Raw genomic sequence first — 12,737 nt, 5'->3', positions numbered from 1 at the left:
GCATTTTACCCATGAGAACCTCAAATATACCCATATTATAGTTAGTAATATTAGAACATTAATGTACTTGATTTGCTTTTTAATACCAAATGCGATGGCTTTGGCAATCAAATTGGCTTTGAGACAGTTTGCTACGGCATTTATTTACCAGTTGAAGCCTTGCCCAAAAATCTAAACTAAAGCATATCTTGGGCAATATCTCCAATACAACATAGCATTCATGACCAGTCGCTGAAAACGGTGCCAAATTTATTGGAGACATAATGTCGTCATGGGGATAGACTTAGAACTAATCCCTACCAAAACAGAAGTCAGGAAATGTATGCTGGAATATTTGTCATCCTATCCTTTCTAGTTACCGACAAAATCAGTAGTTTTTTTTTTTACTCTTTTACATTGAAGATTCTTGAACAAATTCCACGTCTGCATTCGTTTGCATCCCCACTTACTCTTCAATTGTGCAGTGGTGGTGCACCAAAATTTGGGTGCAAAAATATTTATGTACCACTAATCTTGCATCTGAATCTCCAAAGGGCTGCTCAAATGTTTCCGATTTGAATTCATTTGGAGTCATATGGTTTTTTTTTTCCCCTTTTTCTTTTGGCGAGTAATGGAGGCTTGTGGAGTTGTGTAGATCAGATGGGCTTTATTCAGATTCAAATCCAGCCTTCCGGGCTCATACAGTCAAACAAATCCTAACCCATGTTAGAAACGACACTCTTGGGTGATGCTGCAAAATGGAACAAAAGTGCATGGGAAATAGTTTAGGCCTGCTATGTAATAGAAGCAAGGAAGACAGGATGCCATAAATTATGGACTTTAAGATTCATATTTGCATAATCCCAGTTAAGAGCTATCATCTGTCTTGCACAAATCTTAAGGTTGGCAATGAAAAACATTCTATTTTAGTGGAAACCTTTTGTTTCTGGCCTGGAAGGACCTAAGTGGAGGTGCCAACTTATCAAGCAATAGAGTTCTTGGAAAGTTGGACGAAGTGATTTAGAATAGAATCCCTCCACCTGCACCAGAGTTTTGGAGGGTTAAGGACATTTGAAGAAGATCTACCCTTGTTGACAACAACAAGAGCAAACAACAAATATAGCTAAATACCTATGCTCACAATGACAAATAACATACACGCAGAGGCCGATGAACAAATTCAGTTCCCCCCAAATTGTGGGCAATTTTTACCCGAGCCTAGACATAATGAGCAACTGTTCAAGCCAAATTGAATTTTCCCAATATGTGAAGCAATGCATGATGACTGCTTGAGCTCCACCATGACCTCTCCATCCCTCTCATTCCTATTTGTATTGTGCATCCAATGTCAACAGAGCATCATCTGGCTATTTGAGTTAGGCTCACCCAACTCACTTCCTTCACCAGCTATTATTGTTTTGACACCAGGAATCTGCTGAGTTAGCACATCATGCAGAAGCAATGTGGTTGCTCAGAAGCTTTTGGTAGGAAGTCAAGGACTGCAACTCTTGTGGGCAGAGCAGGAATTGCTCCACGCTCGGTGACTGTGAGAGCACGACATGCATTTGCAAACATAAGACCCTCCCTTAAATTCTTCTCATCCTGCCAAAAGCAGTAGATCATTACACTTCAAGAATAAAAAGTTACAGTAAAATATTTCAACTTTAGCATTCAGAAAGAATGTCCATGCATTTTCACATTTTTACGATCATATGGCACTGACATTAAAGAGTTCGAGCTTAACTTATCAGAAAAAGTTCGAGCTTCATATTTTGCAAGATGACTTGATTCGTGAGCTTTGTGGAAAACTAGTTCATCTGAGGCTTGATTAGTGAAACAAACACCACTACTAGTCAACTAATCTAAAAGATAATAGCTCAATTATTGATGGTTGATCACTATACCAGCGTAAGGCAGCTCTACAAAATTTTGGTGCAACCCTCGGCATCAACAGGAGCACTATCAGACTTGCCCAATTCCCTCATCATGCTATCTTAAGCTTCATACTTGCTGCATTTGCTACCTTGGTATGCAACAATCTTATTTATAGTAACAGTGAAAACCGATAAATGAAATAGGAGAGAGCACTCCAAAGACCAGAAATTTCATAAAACCAAATTCTTAAAGGAAACTACCACAAGAAATAATTTCTGAGAATTATAGCATGAGAAATACCAGCCAAAATCAGGGTGAGGGTGGGACTCAAACCCAGTTCCTTAGTACAAAGCCCCCAAAACTTTACCAACTATAGTGGTGGTCACCCTTGTCGAAAGAAATAGTTTCTTAGAAAGAGGTAAACTTGGCTATATTCAAACAGATCTCCACTCAGATTTGATCAAATCTAGATTGAATGACAGGGATCCCACATCGATGATCCGAGCTTTTGGATATGACCTACCACCTCTCTATGGCTTACATAGGAAAAAGATAAAAAATGATTTAGAGACTTCTAGCCCATGCATCAAATAGTCGAAAAATTGGATAATTTAAATAACATAAAACAATAAATGTTTATTCGACCATTTGATGCACAGGGTCTCCAAATCGCATAAAATTTAGTGTGTAAGCAGTTTACAAATAATAGGTCACATCCAATAGCTTGGATTATCAATATGAGATCCTTATCATCTGATCTAGATCTGACCAGATTTGAGAGGAGATCCACCCAAGAGTAGCCAAGTCTACCTCTTCTCAAAATACTATACTCTCACTAATAATAGCTTTTTGTGTTGTCTTTTTCCTTTTCCATTTTTTGGTAAAAGACAGGAGGAAAACCTTCCCAAATATTGCATATCTTAACATCACAAGGAATGTCCTTGAGATGTTTCTGAAGATGTCAATACATCTGGAATATGATCTATCCTAAGTTTTCCTTTTGGATTCATGTTTTCATTCAATGTTGGAAATCTGGAAGTTCATGTAGTTTGGTGTGAGAATATAGAGAGCTTCCACCTTAGGAAATGTTAATGGACAAATATGGGGCAGAAATATGGGCTAGTAAGGTGACAAATGTCTTTGGCATTTAAATTTCATGTAAACCATCTAATATGAACTCTACCAAGAATAAAAGGCAGATCTAGATTTTCCAAGAGATTTAGAGCTCATTGTTAGATGATAAGGTCAGCAACATAGATGATTGATGCTCAAAATCATGCAAAACCTGGAAACTCAGCCTCAATCTTGCAAATAATCTGGAAAATGCACCTATTTGCAAATTCCCTGAAGAGATGAAATCAGCATTGCTAATAATATGAGAAACCACATGCATGCGAAGCCATAGTCATGTCTTGCCTGTTTTGTCTCTTTTGACAATACAAACCAGTTTTAAGTTTTCAAAGAAGGATGCGGATCGTCCATCTTAAGGATGAGCAATGTGCATATGAACGATAAAAAACCTCTAGTCTGATGATAGAATGCTCTGTGCAGAATTCATTCAGGGAGCTACTTTAAAAGAATCTCACAAGAGGTGCATGATCTAAGGATACCTTTTCATAAGTACCTTTGTTCGTATTTAATTTTGGGCATTGCAAAATATATACATATAACCAACATATCAAATATGTTGGTTTATGCTGTTTTACTTCTGTTGACCTATAACTTGATTTTGAAACTAGCGCAACTTATCTGTTCTTTCAGGATGACAGTTTTCAATCAGTAACACATAGATAAGATGAGATGGATATGTAAGAGGGGAAGAATATGAAAGCCAATATAATAGATCCATTAATTTAACTACTAACTTAAGAAAATATGCATTAAAAATGACAATTAGGAATGAGTAAATACGACTAATAAACCCTGTTACTCAAACTCTTTTACGCGATAAAGATCAAGGTTAGAAGCTAAGATGCTAAGTACTTCACTCACAAAAGCATCACCAGCACCTGTAGTGTCAACACATTTAACTTTAATGGCTTTGACCTTGCTGTTAAATTTCTGCACAAAATCAAAGATGTCAAAGAGGCATTAGTTTATCATCTATGATGAGTAAAATAAATGGAAAATGTAGGATACTTAGTAGGAAGTAGCTTTTGAACAAATTCTTTAACAGAACCTTGATATATGGGTATAGAACAATTGATTATAAAAGATTCTCATCTACAAAACATTACTAGTCATATGCATGTCTCTATTACATTATATTGTGCAGTAAAAGAGCATGCTGCATGATAGTAGGGAAGGTGCATATGCCTTCATATAAGTACAAAGAAAAAACACTTCCTCATCTAGAAATATTACAAGCTATATGCATGTCTCTGATACATTACAATATGCAATAAAAAGGCATGCTGCATGATAATAGGGAAGACACAGATACCTTCATTTCTTTACATGGAAGTGAAGCTAAATCTGAATAGTTACCTTGGTGTAATATCTGCACCCTTCTTGTCCTTCTGTCACAAGAAGTCTAAGGTTTGGATGGAAAGGTTTCTTATATACAGCATCATCATCATAAGGATCTCCTCCAGTCAAATATGAAATTTCTTCCTCACTTACCTGAATAAAGCAACAGGTAATCTGTTAAGCTGAAACCATATATATCAGTTGCATTTCAACATTGAGATGCCACTTCAAAGAATGACTTGAAAAAGATGAACACATGTAATCCTTTGGAGTGACACACCTTGATAATGTCTGCCTGATTCCATATGCTCATGATGCCCTGCCGAGCAGCATCAGCCGATGGCCACAGTGGCAATCTGAGATTCGGATCATAAGACAGGATGCAACCTGATTCTTTTGCTATTTTTAATGCTGCGAGATGTGTTGATATGCATGGCTCCTCAATCAGACTAATTGAACCACGGTGAAAAACTGATACCTGCAATAAAAAGTGTCCAAAACAAGAAGAAAGCATTTCCAAACAAGTCTACTGAATAGCTGTTCTATCCAGTTGCTCAAAGAGCTGGTCCTGGTCAAAACATTCACTTGTTAGTGTCCATAAAACTATTTTGTTCTATGTAAACTTAGATGGCAAAGAGCAAATCTTTCAGGTGATTCTTGCCTTCTTAATGAGGTCAATGTCAAGTTCAGATTCTAGTAGGTGCATGTCAGCACTGGGATTCCGGAAAAACATGAAACAAATGCCAGTGCAGTCCGTGCATGAGGATAAAACCGAACACCTGAATTATCAGCTTTGTTTTCCTCTAAAGTATCAGCCAACATGTACCCAAACTCATCCTTGCCTATCTGGGTGATCATTTAATACTAAGTATTAGAAGACATCAAGTCAACAAAAAGTTAGTATGCATTTCTTTTCCATATTATGACCAAAATTTTATGCTCCACTTGGTATGTGCATAATCCAGAGATAATCAAGCAAAATGGGGTCTGAAAATTCTCCACTAAAGGTTAAGGAGACAAAAAGTATGACTTCTGAGATGCAAGATATCACATCATGAATGGGGAAAAAAAGTGGAGTCTTAAGCTAATAAAAATTAGCACTAACATGTATCAAGCACCATATCTCTGCCTGCATTATGGTTAGATAACTAACTCAGTTTGCATAAAAAGATAAACGCAATCATATAATATAAGAAGAAAATGCAATCTGGACAGGAAGGGCTATATTTGATGATCAGTACACATATGAGTGTGGATTGTTTCATAACATAATTGATCGCCAGTTGATTAGCACCTCTATATCTATTGGAAGAATAGAACTTCAGTGATTTTATTTCATTGATTTGTCTCATTTTTCAGAAAAAAAAAAACAAAATTTAAATTTACATACATAAAATTTCCATAAGAACTGTGAAAAAGAAGTGAAAATAGTTCATAAGCATTCAACATATTGGAATGTTCACCATCATATATCACATTAATAAGATAAAAATACCAAAATTAGATAAAAGTAGTGAAATATATCATACAGACAATTACCACATCAACTAATATACAAAAAACTATATCTGTACCAGAAATTCTTTCAGGTAGTAACTAATATAGTGATATTGTGGGGAATCTTATTTAACTGATGTCTTATTTTTTATGAAATGATAAGGTACATTTATATACATTACCTTCAAGAATGTTTACCTAGACATTCAACATATTCAATTAGTTCACCACCATAATAGCAGGATAAATAAAACAGAAAACAAATGATAATGTTTCCTTCAAAAAAAAAAGAAAAGAAAATTAGATTTTTGACTATAAGTACTATGTAAAGATGCTAAATACATCTTATGTTCCCAGGTTTTTGACCATTTTTCAGAAATTCAGAATATATCTACAGATTTTCAAAATTTCATGTGTGGGTTTGCCAACAGCATAATAGAAATTTAGTTTGTAAATTCCACATAGCCTAGAACCTAACCATCTAAAGCAGTTAGCTTTTTGCAAGTGAATAATATTTGGCATGAGCCTCAGTGGAAAGGAGAGTACAAACACCAAGAAGAGAAGTTACACTTGTGTTAAAAAGAATGCAAACATAACTGCAGACAAGCCCACCTCGCCGACGAAAGCTGATGGCCACCCAGCCTTGATATTCTGACAGCAACATTTGCAGAAGCACCTCCTGGAGCTTTCTTGAATGCAGGTGCTTCAGCAAGTGAAACTCCAGCAACAGTTGGGACAAAGTCAATCAGCATCTCACCAAAGCGGACAACTAGCGGCCTTTTCTTCTTAGAATCCTCTCTTACTACATACTTGCTGTGAGCTTTCAAGATACCTACATGTTACTGAGAAATTGCATATGAAACTAAAAGATATACTTGCCTCATTATTATGTTGAGTGACTCTTTAAATGAACATATATAACAAATCTGTGATAACAGGCTCATATATTCAAGAATGAGATGCATTCATCTGCTTCCTTTTAAATGAGGGTGTGTTTTGGCACTATGTGGTGCTTTCCTTCTTGAATCTACCTCTTGATAGGGTATCTAACCAGCCAGTGTAGACATGCCACTTTTGACAGCCCATGCACACTTCAGGAATATCCATATATATGATGCCCCAAAACCTACACTCCAATACTTTCAAGATACAAAACCATCAAAATAATGCATATTCATGCCATATTCACATAGACAGTCTTGAGCCTTCTGATGGCAAGACTGTGAGCCTTCTGATGGTGGTTCCTTGTTGTTAGAACCCACCCCCTGGGCACTCTGACAGCAAGAACTGCTGTTAGAATCTTTTGATGGTAGGCCCTTGATGTTAGAATCCAAAATTCAAATTTCTCACCATTTTCAACCATTAGACCCGGATGGCAAAGTTCTACCATCATGGTCTTCAGACGACAGGTCTTTGCAGTCAAAACCAAATATGCCATCACTTAAAAATTTCCAGTAGTCAGAGCCTTTAAATGGTGGTTTTTTGCTGTCAGAGCCTTTTTGACAGCAAATACTTGCCATCAGATCTTCAAATTCAAAATCCCATCTTTTATTCCCCTGGCAACAGGTGCTTGCCCTTTTGAGCACATATAATATGGAAAGCAACAACACAAAGAAAATTATAGAAGCACTTCAAACTCGAGATGATTCTATGCAATCACCCTAGCTTACTTCGATCATAAGTTCTTCTAATATGGGCAACACCTTAGATACACCTCAACATGTGACAAAAGGAGAGCTCATAACTCTAGGATTTGAGTAATTTGAACTGAATTTGAGTGCACCACCAATGTACTATCTTTATATATGGAAAGAAAAAAAAATATCAAAAAACCAAAAAAAGGAAATTCAGAAAAGATTGCGGACAAAACTCAATAACTTTGTTCGAGGCCAGGTTTGTAGTAACGATTCTGGTATCTATATAAGTACCCAACTGGTGTAGTGTTGGAACAATCCAGATCTTGGTACTAAGACTGGGTATAGGGGCACATTGAGTATCGTTTTGTTACCATTGTGAGTTGGTATGCTCGGTATGGATGGGTATAGTCCTATTTTGCAAAGCATGGTTTGAGGTGTTTTTGACTCCAACAGGGCACCAAAGTAGATTTTGCATTATGAACATTTAACATTTCACATAAAGTAATAATAGATTACCTATTTGATAATAAAAAATGATTAAGCCTCAGAAATTATTTAGATAGGGTAAATAGTCACATGTACCTATCTTACCAACCACCAAGACGACACAACTCATAACATATATGTGTGTGTGTGTGTGTGCACGCACGTGTGTGAACTCTTAAACCTGTTGAACCGAATCAACTGCTCAGTTTAATCATTTTGAAATACATTGGGCATATTTGCAGTTTGCCTCCTTGTATACTTTCAGAGAATTGGATGAGATTCAATTGCATTCATATTCTACGGATGACTCTCCAAAGCATGAAAGCAAGCCTATCGACCATGAAAAAAATTGAGCTATACCCCAGTGGTCCTACCCATCTTCCATGTCGGAAGAGAATCTTCATTTGCGTCGTGGAGGTGTTTCCCCGAGTGTTTGACATAGATAATTTTGCACCATTTCTTTAGAATGATTGGTCATACTCCCATCATTATTATCATGCACATATATATAAAGAAACAATAGATTGAAAAGAAATTCTCTTTTACTAGAACCATATCTTTTGCATTGAAAACATTAGGTGCATACTCATGTTTCTTCATTTGTTCTCAGGAAAAAAAATGAGAACAGAAGAGAGTGAAATATGTGTAACTACTAAAGCCACTTCAAGGTCTATACAAGTCCAACTGAATAATGCCAGCTGATACTGGCAGGTCAAACTCCATTGGGTGTTACTGTCCATTTTCCCATGTAACTGCCCGTTCTTGAGGCAAAAATGTGACGGTTATGGACAGTCGCAGTAAGCAATGACCAATATAAGACATGCTGGTTGGGCTTCGACTCTATAAGCTGGCTAAAAAGGACGAGCTTGTGATTTTCCCAAGAAAGTTCAAATTTGTGAAAGCATAGAGCTGGAATTCAGGTTTACAATGTAGTTTTAGGGAATTCCTATATGGAAAGATTTCAAACTGGTGGCGAAATTAGAAAGAAAGAAGAGGAGATGATGTGTGAATGAAGAAGCACAACATGGTGCATGATGAATATGATGAGCTCAAGTTCTTAAACGGAAGCTTAATTTCGATGAAGTCACAAGTAATGATTATTCTATCAATCTGTGTCGTTAACTCATTGCATTTCTTCCCTATAATGCAAAGCTCTGTTAGTCAATGACCCCCAAGGAACAGGGAATGGCTATTCATCACATCATTTGATGCATGCCATCAGAGTGGCTTATATAAAGGTGACAGTACTCTTGAAATCGGGAAAGGAAAACAAGTTCAGAGAAGACTGCAAAACGATTCTATCTTAATCTACTCACAAATCATGTATATTTTGAGTACGTATCACATCATCCATAATCCTAATTGCATGCCTTAAAATTCTGGTTCCTTCACAGACGTTACATGTTCTTCTTTTGTCCATGAGTATATTATCATCTGAACATGCATACAAAAAAGGGCTTACTACTCTAATTGAAACTCTTTTTCTCATGAAAACATAAACACTATTCTTGTGACACAACTATAGATAAGAATAAGGGAATGACGGGAAATTGTGTTTGCTATCCCCAGGTTTGCCATCTTGTAAGCAAGTGGAGCATGTGATCTCTAGTGACAAGCAAGGGGTGACGTAGAAAAGTCTTGCTAATAATTGAATCGATGCATTGACCATCGAGAACATTAAGAAGAATCTATAGCTGAAGCATGGGCAGGTCAAAAGAAGATGAGCATCAACAAGAGAGCAATAGTTTTTATTTTTCTTTGGGTAAACAAAAGCAAAATCTTTCAACTACAGCAACTACTTTTCACCAAAAAAGATCTTTATTTCTTCTTCTAAAACAAAAGAAAGAATCCATAGAAAGAAGCAAACGACATTACAATCTATAAATCAAAGGAAAAATGGAGCGCACCTGGTTGCGCATCGGACATCTTGACGCTCCTGCGGCGGCGGCGACAACGAGAGGAAACGAAGATTAAAAAAATGCAAGCAAGGTGGTGGTGAGACGAAGAAGAAAGGAAGGGAAGAGATTACAGTTGTTTCTCCTTTTTGTTTTATGCGTCAGCTATTTATATATTTGGGTTGGCGAACACAAGGGCGTCATTTTCGTCACACAGCCGCTAATCTCCTCCAGTCTACTCCCCTCCGAGACGAGCGCACATCCGAAGGCTTTTCTCGCCCTTCTCTCCCCCACTCCGTCTCTCTCTTTTCTTTGTGTATTTTCGTCTGGGATTCGGTAACCGTCAGTCGGCTTTGTCGTCGCTAGAAGATAAGAGAGTTATTAGTTGGGACGGGGGAGGTTTAACGGAGGGGAGCGGCGTCTCTGTTTGCGAAGTTTTGGTCGGGGGGATTTATTAAGTTTTGGGGAGCTGGGGTAAAATAATCGGCCGAAATCACTGAAGAAGCGATAGGATGCCCGTCGGCTTCGGCCGGTGCTTCTCCCTTTGCCTGCGCCTGGTCTTTCCATGCACTTGTCTGCCCTCTGGTAGCCGCAAGCTTTCCATGATGCGGATGATTGGCGGAGTGGGTGGGCTCAGAGCCGATGTACCTCAGGACACGTCCTACAAGAGAAAATGCGTGGGCTGCAGAAAAGTAAGCATACTCTTTTCAAACAATAATAGGGTTTGGAGCTCACTGAGATGGCCTTTGGGTCCCTGGAGATCTTGGTATTTTCATTCTGTTCGTGCAGCGATCCATTAGGTATTTATTTTTTAAAAAATTATTAATTTTGATAAAAATATTTTAGACAAATATAATGGGACACGGTTTATAATTTGCAGGTCCAACTCCAGGTTGGTGACAGCTAGGACGGACCATCCTTTTGAGCTTTCGATTTTTGATACTGAGCTTCGTATGACTTGGACGGAGATCGTATTTGTGAGGCAAATCTTGGAAGCAAGATAGCTCATTGTTGAAAGAGATTCAGTCACCGTAAAGATCTGGTTACAGACTTGCTTTCATGGTAGAGTCACTCGTTCCTTTTTGCATGATACTGCAGTCTTGTTGGATAGGTGCTCTGCTCTGATCATTGACATATTTTTTGAAAAGTGAATACCGTGATAATTAGGTTGCAGTTTATGTTGCTGAGCATTTAGATGGAATTTCATGGAATAAGATAGGAGTTGCTCCTAGATTATTTCGAGAGTTTTTATTTTCTGATTCTGTTGATTGCATTTACACAAGAGGTGAATGAACCATCTTATCAAAAAATATAGAAATAAATTTTTTATTTTTTAGTGACCTCAAACAAGAATAGGATTAAAAAAAATTCAACGACCCAATGCGTCATAGAGTTAGGATTATTTCTGATTTAGGGTTCAATAGAGTGGTCTAGTCCACGCGTGGCCACCTATGGATCTCATGATGCCCATGATTAAATAAAACCATATAATTTTCATGTATTGCATGGGATTCATTCAATCTCAACTATCACCAGAAATGATCCTAACTCTACGACACATTGGGTCTTTGAATTGTTTCTAACCTACGCATGGCTACCTGTGTATCTCACGATGGTCGTGATTAAATAAAGCCATATAATTTTCATGTGTTGCATGGGATTCATTCAATCTCAACCATCACCCCGACGCAGGAAAAATTATTAATAGGGGACTGCACCCTTCTCCACTTCACCACTTCAGTCTTGATTTGGAGACAGCAGAGTGATGAAACTTGATGTATTAAATGTCTAAAGCTATAACTGCTGTTAATAACATATATAATAGACCATCTTTTTTCTTAAAATAGAGGGGGAAATATCATATTAAATGAAACGTATCTAAAACAGAAAGAGCATTTTTTTCTTAATAGCAGTACCATCTCTTTCAACCTAAAAGAGGTTTTGGACTCCGCGAGTTGTAGAATTTCCATTCTACTTTTATGTTTTAAATGTTTGATGAGATTAGTATGGCTTTAGCAGTGAGGTTTCTCTTAGTGACATAAAGGTCAAGTCTAATTGCTTTCTTGATGAGAAACATTAAAACAAATGGGTGAATAACTAAGACAACCATTAACATGCGTGCTCGTACCTTAATTGGATCCTACCTTGACTTAACCTGGATCTTATCTAGATGGACTAGACCATAGCCTAGGGCCATGTATAGGTCCAAAGTTAAACTTGCAAATATTTTGGGTTTATCTACGAATCTACTGATTTTTTTTTTTTTTTTGACTTCACTTGATCATATTATATGTTATTTTATGGCATGAATTTGATTTTATGATCTTCATATGAATTTGGTTTTACTTGATATATCTCTCAAATTTTTCATAAAACTTGCTGATTATACCATGAAGCAAAGATATTAGTTAAGAGATTCAACGACATGAAATAAATTGGCTTTTCCAAATAATAATACTTTCTTGTGACCTAGATCAAGTCCCAGCCATACTAGATCCAACACAATTTGATCCATCCATGAGTCAGCTCCTATTTGATCTTTTTCCATGAGAACTTGACCAATTAGTAGCTGCGTCAAATGTAAAGCAATTGTTTGATGGTGGAAGTGGGTGGTGCCAATTCATGCTAATCACTAGGAGTGGATAAACCAAGGGGGAAGAACGCGGGTGAAAATGTTTGAACCTTATGTAATTTATAGTTTTCTTTGATCTTGTAAAAAGTTTAAGTCCAACAATCTCCTAAGCCGTCAACATCCAAACCTCTCGATCAAAAATCTTTTTTTAACTAAAATATTTTTTTGAAAAATTAATTTTTAAAAATATGATGTTTGAAAAAAATGATTTTAGTATACCTGACTCCCCTGTTTTTTTTTTTTTTTTCTGTCAACCAAACAGTTGGC

The 12,737-nt window shown here is 37.0% G+C and overlaps 1 protein-coding gene across 3 annotated transcripts; it reads right to left on the bottom strand.

Annotated features, from left to right (window-relative positions):
• Positions 1-974: 974 nt before the first annotated feature.
• LOC105043531 (probable fructokinase-7) lies at positions 975-10,477 on the bottom strand. 3 transcript variants are annotated; one of them, XR_012140781.1, is made up of 9 exons: positions 9,973-10,477; positions 9,851-9,879; positions 6,433-6,662; positions 4,985-5,169; positions 4,604-4,891; positions 4,342-4,476; positions 3,847-3,915; positions 1,111-1,581; positions 975-1,019 (listed from the first exon to the last, which is right to left on the bottom strand). XR_012140781.1 is itself a non-coding variant. In XM_019850243.3 (8 exons), the coding sequence occupies exons 5-8, from the start codon at positions 4,835-4,837 to the stop codon at positions 1,420-1,422; spliced, it is 600 nt and encodes a 199-aa protein (XP_019705802.2). In that variant the 5' UTR covers positions 4,838-4,891; positions 4,985-5,169; positions 6,433-6,662; positions 9,851-9,879; positions 9,973-10,477; the 3' UTR covers positions 975-1,419. The 3 variants fall into 3 exon arrangements, 2 of the variants coding, with proteins under 2 accessions (XP_019705802.2, XP_073111989.1); XM_019850243.3 differs by having other exon boundaries at positions 975-1,581; XM_073255888.1 differs by having other exon boundaries at positions 975-1,581; positions 6,433-6,652.
• Between the last annotated feature and the right edge of the window lie 2,260 nt (positions 10,478-12,737).

The sequence above is a fragment of the Elaeis guineensis genome, chromosome 4 (assembly GCF_000442705.2).
Source record: "Elaeis guineensis isolate ETL-2024a chromosome 4, EG11, whole genome shotgun sequence".
NCBI lineage: Eukaryota > Viridiplantae > Streptophyta > Magnoliopsida > Arecales > Arecaceae > Elaeis > Elaeis guineensis.
The sequence above is the reverse complement of the archived record's forward strand: the minus strand, read 5'-3'. Positions and strand labels throughout refer to the sequence as shown.

Excerpts from the sequence above, each read along its gene's own strand:
- LOC105043531 (XM_019850243.3), bottom strand. The coding sequence starts at position 4,837 with ATGCTTTCTTCTTGTTTTGGACACTTTTTATTGCAGGTATCAGTTTTT. Across the intron at positions 4,477-4,603 it reads ATCAGGCAGACATTATCAAG|GTAAGTGAGGAAGAAATTTC; the intron begins GTGTGTCACTCC and ends TGCTTTATTCAG. Across the intron at positions 1,582-3,846 it reads CAGGTGCTGGTGATGCTTTT|GATGAGAAGAATTTAAGGGA; the intron begins GTGAGTGAAGTA and ends TGCTTTTGGCAG.